At 46.9% G+C, this 17,326-nt stretch overlaps 1 protein-coding gene across 4 annotated transcripts in view; it reads right to left on the minus strand.

Annotated features, from left to right (window-relative positions):
• Window positions 1–5,861: 5,861 nt before the first annotated feature.
• Window positions 5,862–17,326, minus strand: part of LOC136954203 (ecto-NOX disulfide-thiol exchanger 2-like) — a 106,604-nt gene continuing 95,139 nt past the window's right edge. For 2 of the 4 annotated variants that reach the window (XM_067247782.1, XM_067247786.1), the window contains exons 10-16: window positions 14,414–14,534; window positions 12,515–12,705; window positions 11,746–11,886; window positions 9,110–9,166; window positions 8,451–8,556; window positions 7,572–7,657; window positions 5,862–6,047 (exon numbers count right to left, since the gene is read on the minus strand). In XM_067247782.1, coding sequence (XP_067103883.1) covers window positions 5,916–6,047; window positions 7,572–7,657; window positions 8,451–8,556; window positions 9,110–9,166; window positions 11,746–11,886; window positions 12,515–12,705; window positions 14,414–14,534 — 834 coding nt within the window. In that variant the 3' untranslated portion in view covers window positions 5,862–5,915. The remainder of the gene's footprint in view (window positions 6,048–7,571; window positions 7,658–8,450; window positions 8,557–9,109; window positions 9,167–11,745; window positions 11,887–12,514; window positions 12,706–14,413; window positions 14,535–17,326) is intronic. The other 2 variants (XM_067247783.1, XM_067247785.1) reach the window with 2 other exon arrangements.

The raw sequence follows: 17,326 nt of genomic DNA on the forward strand, positions 1-17,326 counted from the left end.
TTTCTGGTCAGGTTTCTTCCAGAACTCAGGTTTCCCACCCTGTGAAGGAGAAGCACCGTCAGCACACCTGCATACTGACAATATATCATCCAAGGCTCCCGTCCCCAGATTGAATGCCATTAGATTAGAGAAAGCTGGGCTATATATACCTTTCACTAGTCTAATCACACCAGGTGATTTAATGGAACCACTTTCAGAGGCATCAAACAGTAAAGAAACAAGTCCTGTTTTTTTATTTCTTTTTTTATAACCCCCCAGTTCTTCACTAGTTCATCACAAAGATAGTCTGTCCCATTTCTACTTTATCTGTATTCAGGGTAGAACCATCCTCTTAATACAGTGATGCCATCTCAAGTGCCTTCTCTGCCTCCACTGACAGCCTGCAGAAAGCAATACATAAGCTGCCAGAGAAAGTCATTGGACTTGTCTCACTTTACTGAGCTGGGAAATTCGCTGAATGCAGGAGATCAATGAACTGAATCCAGTGTTCCCTATCAATTTCCCAGACGATTTATGATCTGTGGCAACCGATGGCCGAGTTTGGACCATAAGTTTAGTCACGCACACTCTACATTTCTCCACTGAGAATACAAATTGAGAGGGACAGTCTTTATGTGGCAGAACACTGGGTGAAATACAGACAGATTTAAAGGGAAGAGTTCTCTCTAAAAAGTACTTCAAATGCGGGTTTACATTAGGCTGAGCTTATTACAACCTTGATGGCTCTTCAGGACTGTATCCATAATGAATGGGAGTGATACAGTAGGTGCTGCCTGTAAGAGTTACAGTTCGACAGCTTAACAGCAATTTTGGTTTAGAGTAAATGGAAAGCTCTCTCTACAGTGTATGTCTCTGGAGAGGGAGCAGACTAATCCTCTTCTTTCCTTGCATGACAGGCTAAGCAAGCCAGAGAGGCAATTTAAAACAGATGAATAGGGCTGTCCTTCACCATGTAACTGACTCCCGATCAATAACTGTAAGCTGATTATCAACTCATAGTAAGAACATAAATACTTAAAAAGTTAGGAGACCTAAATACAGAACTCCCAACAACAACAACTCGCCTCACAATCTGAAGATCAAGATCAGCCACGTTTTTCCAGTGAAGTTAAAGACTCCAAGATCTGAAACGATCATTATTGGACCTTCCGTGACATGAATGACAAGGAATGTATGTGTTACAGCTCAGTGATTTTCAATCCAATGGGTTTCCTATTAGGACTTTTACTCTACACTTGTGAAACCTGGATCAATCTTTGAGAGAGAGGAGGGACTTACATCCAGACCTGAAATCAAACCTAATAAGGGGTCAGTCATGCATTCAGTTGGACCTCTCCTCTCAACTCTAAATTCTGTCCAAGTACATCCAGGGGATCTCAATCAAGCTCCACACCCCGGGATAAAAACTTCACAGAGAAGCTTCATTTCATGCAGATTTAATGAGTGTGACACTGACTAGGTTCTGCAAGGGGAGTAGCTCTCCAAACCAGAAAGTTAATAGGAATAACACATACACACTGTGCTCCATATATCCAATTACCACCTGAAAGTAGTTGTATGATGAGTGATAGCCATTTGATATTTCTATGTAAATCCGTCTGACAAAAGCCTATATTTAGTATGTCAAGCTTCAGAATCTGCAGTTAGAAAATGTTGGAAACTAGTCTGAGAAAACTCAGAAACAAACAAAATGGGCAGTTTGGCAGTAAAAAATAAAGAAAATGACAAATAGCTGAATGCAGCTGGATGGCACTTTCATTTCTAAAAATACAAATCTCTACAGTGCACATAATTGCAGCTTGTGTACAATATCTCTTCTCCCATCCAAGAAAAGGTCAAACAAAGGCATATTGAGCAGGCTTCACTCATTAGAAGGAGTTAGGCTTCACGCCATCTCCCTAGCACCAGCACTATTGGGTTGGCATTTTGAATGAAACACACCTTAGAAGCAGACCAGACTCAATGTTGTCATGAAATGGGACAAAAATAACATGATTGATCCCAATTACAAGATGCTAAAATGCACTAAATTGTCAATAAAAAGCTTAAGGCCCTGTATTGAATCGTGTCTTGTTCCAAGATGCCATTTTAAGTGCCTGCAGGCTAAAGTGCTGTCTGTGCAGAAGCAATGGCTCATGGGAAAAGCAGTGATTTTAGAGCTCTTTTGCACATACATAAATGAATGAGCCCAGTGCTGGCTTTATTGAGACATGAGACTGCAAGAGCTGTTCCCAAATGCTTGGCTATATAACAACTGCCAGATCAAATCACTAACTTCATATCGCCTGAAGAAGCCAACAGTCCACCATGTAGCTGCCCCTCTGACCAACAGGGGGGGCTGTGGACTCATTGAGAGACGTCACACCACAGATCAATTCATTTCTAAAGCAGTGTTTTTTTTTTACATGTTTGACGTTTGCCAGTGGATTTCCTTTCCTTTTCGAGCAGTATTCTTAATCAATGGGAGATATACTGTGCCTCCTTCAGAGAGTGGCTCTCTGTCTCTCTCTCTCTCTTATACACACACACACACACACACACACACACACACACACACACACACACACACACACACACACACACACACACACACACACACACACACACACACACACACACACACACACACACACACACACACCAATCAGCATCTTCTCACCTGCTTACTCAAGAGAAACTTACTCATAATTAACCATATCTCAATGACTTCAGGGATTGCAATAAGAGGTAAAGTAATTAGAATGATCTCAAGCATCCTGATATCACCCCAAAGAACATCGTTAGCTACTCAGATCTGATTACTCCCTTTTATAACACGTGTTAGGAATGTTAGAATGGGATTTTAAACTGACGAGAAAACGAAGAGGAACTCATAGCCGGCCATGGTGCCCTTCACAGTGTAAAGACATTGACCCTGCATTTGCTCTTTAAACACAAAACAAACTTGTCATGGAGACACAGGAAGGCCTTCAAACACTTCCAATTCTATAGGAAACCATATATTTGTTTTTCATTTACTTTTACTGGCTTAGTGAATCCCATCCAAGATTGGCAGTAGCTAGAATCCATCTGGAATCAAAATACAATTTCCTGGAGTCGGCTGGGTGTATTACTTAGGACCCAAGTACTTGCTGTGTTTTGCAGACATTGCTGTCACAAGAGCCTCGGATGCGTTTACATATTTATTGGCCTATTTCTTTTTGGCAAAACAGCTCATCCAAACAACGTGACACAGCACGGCACATCCTTGGGGTCCTGCAACGTCATGTAGCAGGCGCTACCTGGTTCTCCAGATCATCGAGCCACAGACACACAGATGTTTGGAAATAATAGTTAAATTATTGGTCTGTAGCAGGCCCCTGATCAATGTGCTCCATTGAAAAATGGCAACCAGCATTGTATTTATTGTTTGCTTATTATTTTCACCAATAAAAACTGTAGAAAAAAGAAAGCTAAAAATATTAGAGTCTCTGGTACTTTCTAGTACAAGGATGAGAAGACCAAGTGGAACACCGAATGGAATATGTAACCACCAGGGACTGTGGTTAGATTTAATTAGTCTGTGTTTACCTCGTAGCTTGATGCTCCGAATTTCACATACAAAACTCAGGCAAAAGAAAGTTGAATAATGAATGCCTCCTGTCTGTTCACCTCGGAGGTGGTTTGAATCTACAGGGAGATTCCTGACAGAGAGCATGGCAACCTCTGATAAGAAAAGCCGAATGGAGCTTGTTGACGTAGACAGCGAAGATATTCACCCAGCTGAGCTGACATTTGTCAAACTGGTGTAAGATGGAGGAGTCTTTGAGAACCCAGAAAAGGGATGCACTGCTCTCTCTCTGTCAAGAGTGCATCTTGGGAGTGCAGCTTCTAGCATGGAAGAAACTACCAGGGCAGACAGTCACACACAGATGTGACAGCAGGGAAGAGTGATGAAGCTAGATCATTAATCAACCAGAAGAAAATGATGAATTAAACTTATTTGGCGTCTCTAGTTTAATTATTTGATGTTGTTGCAAAATCAGAAGAGAACCAACTCCACAAAACATTTATATGCATAAAGGTTTTCACCAACCAGCCTTGGTTCTCCTATCCAGAATGCACTGGAGGACATCTTTGCTTCCGTTTGAAGAAAGAGACGGCCATGGATTCGACCATGATTTTGAATGACGAAAACAGTCTACCTACTCTCTGCTAGGATAATCATGCATATACAGCACTGACAGTTTTGAGAGTTTTAACACATGCATGACCTAAACCTATATGGTACGTGGGAAGTGGGTTGGAAATTCATATTACAAAAGAGTACATCTCTGTCTCAATCCACTTGTCTACAACCCATCGGACCACTTCCGTCTGAATAATGTACGTCAAGACATGCTCACATTTGTAGGAGGCCTTATAGAGGGAAAACACACTCATTATTGATTTATTATATATTAATTCAGGAAGGAAGCCTGGTGCTCTGACAAGCGTGTGGACCATAATGTTTCATGTGTACAGCCTTTAGAGACAGAGGAAGATGATAGGAGTAAATCATGCGCAATAAACATTTTGTTTCCTAAACTACTGGGGAATAAACAGCAGATGAAGCGCTCCACAGAGGTGCATATAAAGAAACACTTGACGAGGGTTTGGAGAGGCCCCCTGGATCCTGCCGTGCTGCATTCAACCAGGAGAGGGTTGAGGCCTTGATCTGAATGTTATGAAATAGCCCAAAGCTCGAGACACACATACGCACACACAATCCCCTCTGCGGATTTCTCTTAGTCACAATATTCCTTCGTTAATATAATCCCAGAAGCATGTTTTCTCTCAAAGTTGGATGATGCTGTGCTTGCTCTGCCTCGGCCCAGCCACAGAGAGGGATAATGGGCTTTTAAGAGGCTGGAATGGCCTTAGGTAATGTTTCATAACCAGCCTTGGGGTGAGCTGAGGGGAACAACAGCAGCATCAGAAAAGGTGGCCCTCTGGCACAGATGGACACAGGATAAGAATAGAAGTATGTGTGCGAGTCCCTGACTGTGGCAATGTGTGTATGTATGTGTGTGTGTGTGTGTATCTCACAGGCTAGATCAGGGTTGGCAGGCCAAAGCCTCTTTATACAGCCAGGGACCACACTTGACTTTATTAGCAGTTTCCTCACACACACATGAAAAATACTACATCTTTCATCCAAACAAAGCAGGTTCCCCCAGGAGCCACACCATCCAGAATCAAAAACGCTCTCTTCATAACAATGCTTTGTCTTTTTTTTTATTTAAAAAATATCATCCAAGCATTTACAGAGTATTAAAACAAATTACTCTATGGAACATTTTTTCACAGCCTTTACAGAAAATGGAGAAATATATCAATTTTATTTATAGACGTTTACAAACAAAAAAAATGGAGGAAAAAAATATAAGAAGTGAAAAAGTCTCAAAGGGTGTTTTTAAAGTGTTCAGTTGACCCTGATAAGCTCCCTGTAATAGTCCAAGATGACTGACAGAAAAAGTGGCCAAAGGCTATGAGAAAGTAATTTCCTGTGTGTGGAGAAACAAACAGCCAATCATGTGTCTCTGTTGTGATTGATGCTCATTAGGGACGCCCCCAGAGGGCGGTACAGAGTCAGGCTCAGAGCAGCACTTCAGTAGCTGGATGTCTCCTCCCCCTTGGGGAAGTGACTTCTTCTCTGTCCCCAACAGAGTCAATGGAATGTCCCTGGCCTCGTAGCCGTGTCCTCGCCCTGTCCCCATGACCCCACGCGTATCGCTCTTCCTGCAGTTCAACAGCGTCTCCCACCGCGCCCCCTTCCTCCCAGTCCCCCCCACCCCCCGTCCTCTGAGGGTCCGCCCCGTCCCCCCCCACCCCCCGTCCTCTGAGGGTCCGCTCCATCCTCCGTCCTCCGTGTTCCTGAGACGTCCCCAGCAGCTCTATGTGCTCTTGATGCCCTGGAAGCCACAGAAGCTCCAGCGTTTCTCCAGGCTGGCCCCCACCCCCGTCAGCTCCTGTCTGAAGGTGCAGGGCAGCCGAGACAGCAGAGCCTCCACCTCTGGAGGGTGGATCTGCAACACACAGCCGCAACACACACACACACAATGCTGATTATACACCTCCAAAAATACATTCATAAGCAAAAACCAACACGTATTGAAGGGTTTTCAACATCTATTGTTTGGTAGAGTAACACTTTGCATTAAGTGCAGAGATGTACTGCAGATGTAAATGAGAGTTCTTCATGGGCAGTGTTTTCCTGTGAGAACGTGTGTGGTTTTGTAGTAACAAAGCCCGCTATCTTGTTGTCTGGCGAGTAGAGAAGCTGCGTGGGAGAAAACAGATCCTACGGGAACAAAAGACAGGCCCGAAAACGACAGAAAATACCCTCATGCTCTACATCTGTGGGTTGTTCTGAGTGTGTGCATGTGAGAATGAGTCAGAGTGTTGATGAGCACAGAGAGGTTTTAATGAGCTTGCAGCAGAAAACGGGTGGCCATCTCTGTGGGCCTCCTTCCGAAGGAGGCGGCTGAGAGAGGGGTGTTGGGTTCGAGGGCCTCCTTGTGGAGGTGGCGTTGCGGTTAGTCATATGTTAGTCCAAGTGAAGGAGGCTGTGAGGACACCGAAGGGCCTCCCTGTGCAGGCTGTGGAGGCTGAAAGTGGTCATACATTAAGAGGGGCCGGTGGTGACGGTGACACCAGGTCTGTGGGCCCCGTCGTGAAGGTTGTAAGTGGTCATTCATTAGAGGGCCTGGTGGTGGAGGTGACACCAGGTCTATGAGCCTCCTCGTGGAGGTGAACGAGAGGAGGGGGAAGCCCTCCCTCCCTCCCTCAGACAGACAGACAGGCGCTGAGCAGGGGCCACTGAGGACGCTGACACGCTGCGATGGGCACTTTAGAGAGACGTCAGGACACATCAAACGGTGAAAGAGAGAGAGATGAAAGATCCCGCTCTAACATTTCTCGGTGTCGGGGGAAATTAGCCTCATCGGCTCTCCAGCGGCGCCACTTGGAAGATGAGGGCAGACAAGCAGCGCCTCTGGGGGCCGGCGACACAGAGGAGTCGAGAGGGACGGGAAGGGCCGCCTTTAGCTTTTACGCACGCCTTGAACGCTTCCCAAATGACGAAGTGTAGCGAAAGAAGGGAGGTCAAAAAAGCGGACCAGATAACAGGAGACTTCCTTGCGCGGTAAGGGTTTAAGTTGTGCAGATGACTCGGGGGGCTCTGGATCAGGGTGCGCTGGCTGCAGGGAGGAGACACTGGCTCCATCAGGAGACACTGGCTCCATCGTTGGGGGGTGGGGGTGGGGTTCCTGCCTCAGCAGGGAAGCTGTATCGCCACAGTGGGACTCTGGCAAACATCAGACCCATATGCCAGCCCTGTGAGGGAGGGGGGGGGCTCCTCCCTGGCTCCGTGTCTGGCCTGACAGGGAGGTTGCGTCTCTGTGTGTGAGAACAGTAGGCTGTTCCTGCTGCTCCGTTCACTGGGTGAATGTTTATGAGTGTCTGTGTGTATTTGTCTATGAGTGTGAGTATCGGTGTGCGTGCGTGTATTTATCCATGTGTGTGTGGTTGCGTGTGTGAGCCAGGTCTACCTTGGTGTCCAGACGCTGTAAGTAGGAGCAGATGTACTCGATGCTGGCTCCAAACGGGTGGACATGGAGGAACGTCGAGATGATCCCTGGAGAGAAAAAGAGAGAGAGAGAGGGGAACAATGGGTGAGAGAGATGGAGGGAGATGGAGAAAGACAGACAGAGACAGAGAGTTATAACCCTAAACGGTCTATGAGCGTGTCGTGCAGCTCTTGAGAACTGGTCTCTCTGAATGTCAGTCCCCCTTCTCCACCGGGAAAGATAAACCCCGACAGGAGATCCAGGAGACCACCGCTCTGGAGGACTCCTCAGACTGATATGGAAACGGGTCTGAACGCTTCGAGTGTCGTCCCCCCTAAAGCAATCACCGTTGTGTGGATGACTCTTGTGTTTGAAGGCTCCAGATGAAGAGGGGTGTTTAATGACTGCTTTGATGCTGTTCTCTACATTCCAGCTCTCTCTTCAGAGCACCATGGGCTTTCATCCAGCCCAACAATCCCATCTGCTAGCAGCTCATTGATATGATGTCCCAGCCGTTATAATCCTCCACCTCTGGACAACAACCACTCTCTGAGCCTCAGGAGGTGCCCATAACACATACACACACGTATACAAACGTATACACACTGCTAAATGAGACCTTAGGGGGTGAAATAAGCCAGGTGAAACTTCAGAGAAGAATTCTTGAGCCTTTGATGCGTCTGTGTGCTTTAAGATCTGCGTAGAATGTGTCCAGTCATATCACATCACCTGGAAAGTGTACCTGACAAAGCAGGGTTTGTGTCCGGCCGTTTCCAAACGTTCACATTTAATGACACAGAGGGGCTCGTGCAGCACCCGTACAGATCTTCCTGATGTGTGAGTGGAGTGGTATGGACGTACCAACTAGCAGGGCCTCTCTCTCAGACTGGACAGGACTGGACAGGCTCTTCTCTGGTGCACCCTCCTTCTCCTGACTGCAGGACACCACCGACGGCACTGGGGAATCCTGCACACACATACACACACGCACACACACATGCATAAACACACAGCTGATGGCAAAATCAAACAAAACATTGTCTGTACAACCTCTGATACCCGTTAAACTGTTTATTCAGAAACAGAAAGATAAAAGAGATGGAATGACAGAGGGCATATAGCTGACTGCAATGATCAAATATGTTGTTTACTGTGCACTTCTGACACGAGAAAGGTACTGCAGACAAGGACACAAATGTGTATGCTTCAGTGTGAGTGTTGTTTTCTATTATGTGGGCAAAGCCCTACAACAGCCAAGCTTGCTTGCTCTACCACAAGGTCTCTACAGGGTTTACATAACCAGATCATTCCTGTGCAAGTCTGTGTGCGTGGGCATAGATCTTTCCTAACCAGTGATCTACATTGGGCTGTGTCATGTTCCAGGAAGAAGTTAGAGAATAGGTGAGAAAAGTGGAGAAATGGAGCAGGGAGAGAGCAAGAAAGTGAGTAAGAAAGAGCTGGAGCAAGAGAGAGCCACTCCGAACAGAAGGATGGGGAGTCCACAGACCATTTCCACTTACACTGGTTTGATTAGCACTCTCCTCGCTCCCTCTGTCATCTCTCGGTGACGTCTCCAGCTACAGTCAATTAGAAACATGAGAGGAGCCGTCAATAAGAAACGTCACACCCTAATGCATCCAGACACACACACACAAACATACACACACCACTCTCCTGCGGGCTGCGGAGCCGCTTAGAAAACGAAGAAAAAAGGAGTTCAAGAAGTCACCAGAGATTAAACGCAAGGCGTGACGTGGGGACACTCGTGCCCGGTTGGACTTTTGAAAACCATTTCCTGAATGCCCAGCTAGCGTCTGAGAGCACGTGTCTCCTGTCTCCACCGAGCGGAAGTCGAAATAATTGACTGTCCGAACTGTCTCCGAAGGACAATCTTTATCATTAAAGCCTTCGCTCCGAAAAACTAACAAAAAGGAGGCTCATCTTTATTTCACGACTCCCACGCACAGCCAGCATGAAAGATTCATGAAGGAATGGCTGTTTGTAGACAGTTCATTACAGTGGTAAAGACAGGCTGCTAGAGTGGTTGTAGAGGCAGAGGTGGAAGGGGAGAATGGAGTGCTGTAGTGATGAGATTCTGCATTAATGAGCTGAGCTGAGATTATGCCTAGTGATGTCGTGGTGACGGTCTGGTGACATCCAGGACAATGGGGGGGGGGGGGGGAGGTTATGGACAACATGGCTACACACACACATACACCATCACTCTACAATGGCCACACATTTACAGAGAAATGTCTCTTCCAATTTGATTTTGCTTTCTTGTATTAATAAGACTGTCTAGAGTGATTCATTTATGAGCCTATGGATGGATTTAATTACCATATTTCCCATGAATCACTGCTGAGCCGACACATTTCACAGCCAAGTGACATTCTAATCAACGGCATCACCATTAAACCTGATATTGACAACTCTGTCACTCTCTCTGAGGTGAATTAATAATCCAGTCAGCAGGTCTGGATGCACCGTCACCAAACTCTATCAACGCCGCTCCCCGCCCACGACCAGCCAAGCAGGTGTACCGCGGCACGGACCGGAAAACGAGCAAATGTGGAGCATGCTTCATTTGACTGCTTCATGTCAGTATTATCTTGATCCAATTAATTTGTTGACTGAACCAGAAGCTACTGTTCCTGTTAACCCTTTCTTGATTCATTATCAGACTTAGCCCAAGTAACCACAAGTAACACCAAACTCCTCTGCAACTTGCTGGTAAAATAAGATATTATTCCTGGGCTGTGTATGGGAGTTCCAGGAATACAACAGTTCTGGCTGCTTACTTGAATGATTGCTGGACCTGATGTTAGTTTCCTCCAGGATCACAAATTACTCTTATTGAGAGACTTGTTGCTCTTTTTGGTTAGTTGTAACTGATTTAAAATTCTTGCACTCGCTGTGAAATATATTATTGTTGCTTGCTTTTCTACACGTACACTCTTGCACTTTTTGAGGTTCATGTTGTTTAATTGTAACTTGCTTAACTACATGCTCTTGTGGTTCTGGCCTTTCAAGCTTATTTGTTTTTTCACAATGTATGCTCATGTTTTGGCTACCCGCAATGTTTGGGGCTATCTCGTTGTTATGATCAGTGACCTATGCACTTTTGTAAAGCTCTCTCTTGGAAGTCGCTTTCAACATGCTGGTCTAAAATGTGTGTTTACAGTGAACTTGCTTCAGTGAGTCCTGTTAGTGCTGCCTTCTATAGCCAGTGGGTAAAGTAGAGCTCAAGGCTGGTGTAGAGAGTGTGAGAGGCTAACTGCATGGATGTAGCCTGGGGTGTAGCATCCTAGCTAGCCTCTGAGCAGCTCCACTAGTCTTTATTAGAGTCCAGACCAGCAGCAGGGGGCATGGCTCACAGGGAGAATGGACCTCTAGACCTCAGTACCAGCTGAGGAGAAGAGGGAGGGAGGGAGGGGTGAGAGAGGGAGGGTGAGAGAGGGAGGGTGAGAGGTAGGACAAAACAGTGAGAGGGAAGGAGAGAGGGAGGGTGAGAGGTAAGAAGAGACAGTGAGGGTGAGAGAGGGATAGGCAGAGAGAGGGAGGGATGGAGAGTAAGAGGATGAGAGAGGGAGGGTGCGTGAGAGAGGGAGAGACAGAGAGAGAGGGAGATGGGAGTGGAGAGGGGGTAGTATAGTGGCAGGGTAGGGATACATTCTGACTGGTACAGCATGATGAGCATTTAAATGACCCACTCTAATATTGCATCTCAACTCACCTTTTTCTTTCTGTGACATTTTTATTGACCTGTTATCTCTACCACAGAATGTGGGAGTGTGAGTGGAATCAGGAACAAATTATTTTAAATGATTTTCTAAAGAAACTGGATAGTATAATACGGCCCAGTCTGGCCCAGTCTGGGCTGCAGTATCTGATAAATTATGTCCACAATGTTCTTGAAACTCATTTTAAACTAATTTAATTCTAATTACAGCACAAATCAGATAGGGTGATTCCAATTCAAACCCGGAGAGTCTCGCCAGTGATTTCCAGGACACACACAGAGTTCTCTCTAGACTGGGAGCCTTCATCCTCACCTTCCTCTTCCTCAGTCCCAAATAGACTGTGTTAGTGTATGTATGTATGTGTAAGAATGTGTGTATGTGAGTTAGTGTGTGTGTGTGTGTGTGCTACTGACCTGCAGAGTGTGTGTCGTCTGCAGGTTCTGCACTGCTTCCTTCAGACTCTGGACCTGAGTGTCCAGCAGCTGTTTGTCCTCCAGGCTCTTCTCCAGCTCCGCCTCCCTCTGCTTCAGCTCCTCCCTCATGTTCAGCAGTTGCTGCAGACAGACGCCAGACCAGCAGGTCAGCCAGGAACGGCAGCTTCTGATGCTAACCCTGATGCTGCTGCCATAGAGGACCACTAGCCTCATGTGCTAACATCATCTCAGCTGTGCTGTTGCTACAGACCCCAAGTAGGGAAAGCCTTGTACTGTAGAGACTCCCTGCAAATATTACTATTCAATACACAGACTAGACAGACTTAAATTACAGGCTGACAATATTTCATTAAATATTGAAGGTACCACAGGATAACACAGTTTAGCACAAGGCAATAGGAGCTTTTCTATCTTGTGTTCATAAACATGTCACCACCAGTTAGCATGTTGGAGATGGAATTATCTGCTGTCTATTAAGTTGAGCTAAGATAACAGACTCTTCTCCTCAAAACAAAATGTTCCTTCTTTAATTAACTTCAGTAACTACTGGCAACACCAGGCTATTTAACAACCCATCAGGTGATGCTGGAACAAGATTTAGCGCCTCAAGAACTGTTTACTTTTTGCTAACTTTTTGCCTAGAGTAGATATGTTTTAAACCCCTACAGCTACACAGAATTCACAGAATACTTTTCTCTGTCTGCGACAGTTTTGTTGTGATCCACACGTGAGAGGGTGTGTGTGCTACCTTCTGCATGCCCTGCAGAGCCTGCTGTAGGAAGCTGAGCTGTTGGGAGTGTGTGCTGTCCTCTTCACTCCTGATTGGCTGGTTCTTGCCCTGTTCCTGTTTCAGCAGCTCCACCTCGTTCCTGTAGGCGTCCAGCTGGCAGCGCAGAGAGTCGTTCTCCTCCTTCAGAGCCTCCACCTGGGACACTGCTCCTGAGAGAGGGGGGAGGGAGGGAGAGGAGAGAGGAGGCAGAAGAGGGAGGGATGGAAGAGGAATGAGGAGAGAGAGGTAGAGAGGGAGGGAGAGAGAGAGGCAGGGAAAAATACATGGAGGAGGGAGGAGAGGGACATTAGAGGAGGAGAAGAGGGACAAGGGAGAGAAAGAAGTGGTAGAAGAGAGAGATAGAAAGACAGAGAGACAACGAGAGAGAATATGAAATTGATCCCAACCATGGTGTCAATAGAGTAACGACAGCCGGACAAAAAGTGTGCTAATGATCAGAGGATGTACCATATCTTTCTGAGAGGTTTTTGGACATGTCCTCTTGAACACAGAGGAGAGCGTGAGTGTGTGATAGGAGACCTGCTCAGCACATCTCTTCTGGAACAATCTTTGTTCTTCAAAGCCGTCTGAGGGAACGTGTGTGTGTGATGTTGATGAAAGTATGCTTGAGTGACCGAGCTGGGGAGATAAGGCCTGAGTGTCTGGGTGGGTGTCTGTTTAGACATATCACGCACACACACACACGCACACACACACACACACACACACACACACACACACACACACACACACACACACACACACACACACACACACACACACACAAGAGCGCAGCCTGTACCGTTTCCCTGAGAGGTAGACATTTAGCCGTTAGCATTGATTCGCTTTTAAAGACAGAAACAAAGTGTTTGAAGACGGCAGTGGCAGTACAGGTGTTCCTCTTCAAGCCTGCCAATTGGTTCAATAATCTTTCTTAGAATGTCTGTCATTCTGAGTGGAATCACAGACTCACGTGGCCCACCCACCTGCTCTACCGTTCTTTTTCAGGTTGACATCAAATATTATGACAGGCCCTTGACAGTGATGCTTATCATTGTTTTCTAATAACCAAGGTCACACATGAGAGGAGGGAAGAACCACAAACCTGGCAGGAATAGAATTATATTTGCATATATCTACACACTAATTAGGGAGGCTGTCTGCAAACTTTTATCTTAACGATTATAAAACGATACAAATGTTTCATCAAAAAACAAACTGATTAGATGAGAGAGGTGATGTTGGCAGCAGCATCTCTACCCGGGCTCTCTGCTGTAGAGAGAAGCAGTAAGACCCCTGAATTCCCAGGTGAATATTATGGGCTGTTTGAATATTATGGGCTGTTTGAAGGTGTTTAGCATCAGTATTTCTGTTGGTTCAGCAGACCTGAACAGGCACCTTTGAGCAAGCAAGGTCCTAATGGCCCTTCAGTGGTCCCCAGAACAGCCCTGAGGAAGCTGGAGGAGCAGCTGGCACACACACACACAGGCACACACACAGGCACACACACAGGCACACACACACAGCTGTGAGTGTCAGTATTTAGAGGGGCAGGCCAGAGGGGAGCAATGCCCAACGTAAACACAGCAGTTCATTCATGGTGTCAGCTGCATGCTGTTAGATAGCTGGGCGTGGCTCTCAGTCTCTTGCTCCAGGGGTCATAACTGGAGTTTCAGGAAGAGGACAGATGTCTCCCTCTGTCATTTCAGAAACATTATGTTTCTTTTCAATGATGAATTATGACCCTTAGTGGCACTAATGTGTACCATACTGTGTATGGTGTGTTTCTGTACTGTTTTGAACTACATCTCGTCTGCAGCTGGGGGAGTGTATAGAGAGTGTGGGTTGTGCATGTTCTGGCTGTGTGTGTGTGTGTACCTGAGTGGTCCGAGTCCTTGCTGTCGGGGGCGTGTGTGTCCTCCATGTCATCGTCAGACATCTCCATCTCCTCCTCTCGTCTGATCCCCATGAGCTCCTCGTTGTGCATGTTTCTGACCTCCTGGAACACACAGCACAGACGGCTCATCATCGCCCTAGGAACCCTGGGTAATGTAGGCCTCTGGGAGATCCCCTCTGAAGACAGGCCACTGGTCCGCTCAACATTTCTGGGAAGGGTTTCAGACGGCTGGTGGTGGAGCTGTAGGGAGCTCCACACAGAGCAATCCTGGACTCCCCCCACCACCCCCCCCCCCCCCCCCACCCCGGTAATGGCGATGTAGACAGTGGTGCCGTGCGTGTCGTGACAATGTCCCATGGAACAGAGTGAAAGACACATAGATCGGTGTTTCTCATTGAAGTTTCAACTGGAATATGCCAGTTGTGTGTGTGCGTGCCCACTGTGCTGATGCCTGTCCACATCTTCCTCTGTGGTCTGAGTGCACAGTTGGTTTGCTCAGCAGTGTTACTCCTCCGAGTGCCTTGGCTGATCAGTGTCTGATTGAAGAACACCCGGCCAGCCAGCAGGGGGCAGCTCCTGCTGTAGACGCATGGGGGGCAGACATCTGGCCGGGAGTGATGTGTGTGTGTTATTTTGCCAGGGCTGCTCAATGGCTAATTGACAGAGGGTGCCAAGGACAATCAGTCATGCTCTACCATCTCTCTCTCTCTTTTTCTCTCTCTCTCTCTACCACACACACACACACACACACTGACAAAATACTATAGGTTTGCAGAGAGTGATGATTAATATGTGTGTCTCTAGTATGAACACACACTCAGAATGCCAGGGGAGAAAAAGTGTCCCCAGCAGCAAACACCAGTCTTGGAGTAAACATGCCTGGTGTCTTCATCACCAGATGCTGCTGGCCATCCAGAGGTCAAACAGGTAGTCTGAACACAAACACATCCATCTGGCGTCTTTCTCTTTCTCTGTGTCTCTCACACACACACAAACTCAAACACAGACACACACTGCTCATTGTGAGAATGTAAATATCCAGTGGATGATGCTGGAGGGAGAAAGACAGCTGTAGTTTGATCCTGTCTCAAGTGTTTCACTCTCATCTCCAGCCCCAAGACACACGCTGCTCTCAAACCCCACTTACATTTACATTTAGCAGACGCTCTTATCCAGAGCGACTTACAGTAAGTACAGGGACATTCCCCCCGAAGCAAGTAGGGTGAAGTGCCTTGCCCAAGGACACAACGTCATTTGTCACGGCTATGAATCGAACTGGCAACCTTCAGATTACTAGCCCAACTCCCTCACCACTCAGCCATCTGACTCCCTTCTTCTGACTCCCACGCACTTCTGACTCCCACTTCATGTTGAACAGAAACAACTGACGTCTTCCTGTCAGCTGACTTCCTCTCTACAGGCTGTAGCTGCTAGCCTGCCGGTGCCATGGCGACCAGGCTTCAGTCATGGGCTATAAGTCAACAACTCAACTGAGCTGGAGGTGTGTGTGGAGACTTTTCCCTTCAGCTGTGTGGGACTCCCCAGCCTATCAGAGTCCAGCAGGCTGCAGGAGTCTGAGAGAGCTGAGGTAAAGACTCTGGATCAGCAGCTCTGGTTCACTCTGACTCGACCTGTCGGCCCTGCTGTCACCCTGCTGTCTGCCAGCACCCTGGCTCCAAAACCAGGCTCTGTACTCACACACACATATGCGCATACAGACACACAGAAAACAATCACATCACTGCCTAATCCCTCTGGGTGTTAGACGGTCATAATCTTGAACTCCTTTCAATCTATTTCCCCCACCAGCATGTGTGCTTCTAGCGTCTGCCAGGAGGCCTGTTTTCTTCCCTGCTGAGTCACAGTGGACTGGAGCCAGACTCCCTGGGGGGGGGGGGGGGCACTTCAGGGGTGGACGGATTGGTGGATGGAGGGGTGGATGAAGGGGTGGGTAGAGGAGTACATAATGTAGATTTAGAAGGATGGATAACATGACTAGATAAGTGAGCAGACAGATGGGGGGATACGTGGAAAAAGGACAGATGAATGGATGGAAGGAGTGATAGATGAATACATGAACGGATGGATAACAGATGTGAGTGGTGAGATACAGCATGTTCCTGTGAAACTCTGGCAGACTTACGTGGCTGCTGTAAACATGAGGACACACAAACAGATACACACACACACGCAGAGACTAACACAGAACAAAACACAGACACACACGAGAGTAGAGTAGGGGAAAAAAGCAGAATAAAACCCAGCATGTCCTTGAGGGTCCTCATTAACACCTCCCTGAAGAGAGAAAGAGGAGGAATGAAAGACGGACAGACAGAGGAGGGAAAGAAATCAACTCTGCTCCAGTGACTAGACCGTTTATACAGACTCAAACAGGAGGACAGATTGCTCACGTGATTGGACACAGGTCACAGGTCACGTCACAGACAAGGGCCATGTTAGGAGACCAGAGGAACATGCTCATATACACCAGCCCACTAGACTGTTCAGTTCTCCTCCCAGAGTGTCTTAGAATGCCACAGCTCTATTCCTGGTGTCATTATGTTTGATAGTTCTAGAGGGGGTTGTGCAGTACGGGGACATGAGTGTTCACACACAACAGATAAGCAAAAGTGGGGATTCTTATATCCACACCGTGCCAAATGAGTCACAAACGTGTGTGTGTGTGTGTGTGTGTGTGCTGCACGTTAAAAGATTAGCATGGTCATGGCCTGCAGCCTTTTAAACACGCTTCACCAACACACACCGTGCACAGCTCATCTACTTGGTTGAGATGAACATCTCTGAGTGAAAGAAAACTAAACTCCCCTGATAATCCATGGCAAATGTCTCCGTGTGGCTTGGAGACAGAGGCTGAGATTAGGTTGTTAATTACA

Source organism: Osmerus mordax, chromosome 12, assembly GCF_038355195.1.
Source record: "Osmerus mordax isolate fOsmMor3 chromosome 12, fOsmMor3.pri, whole genome shotgun sequence".
Taxonomy (NCBI): domain Eukaryota; kingdom Metazoa; phylum Chordata; class Actinopteri; order Osmeriformes; family Osmeridae; genus Osmerus; species Osmerus mordax.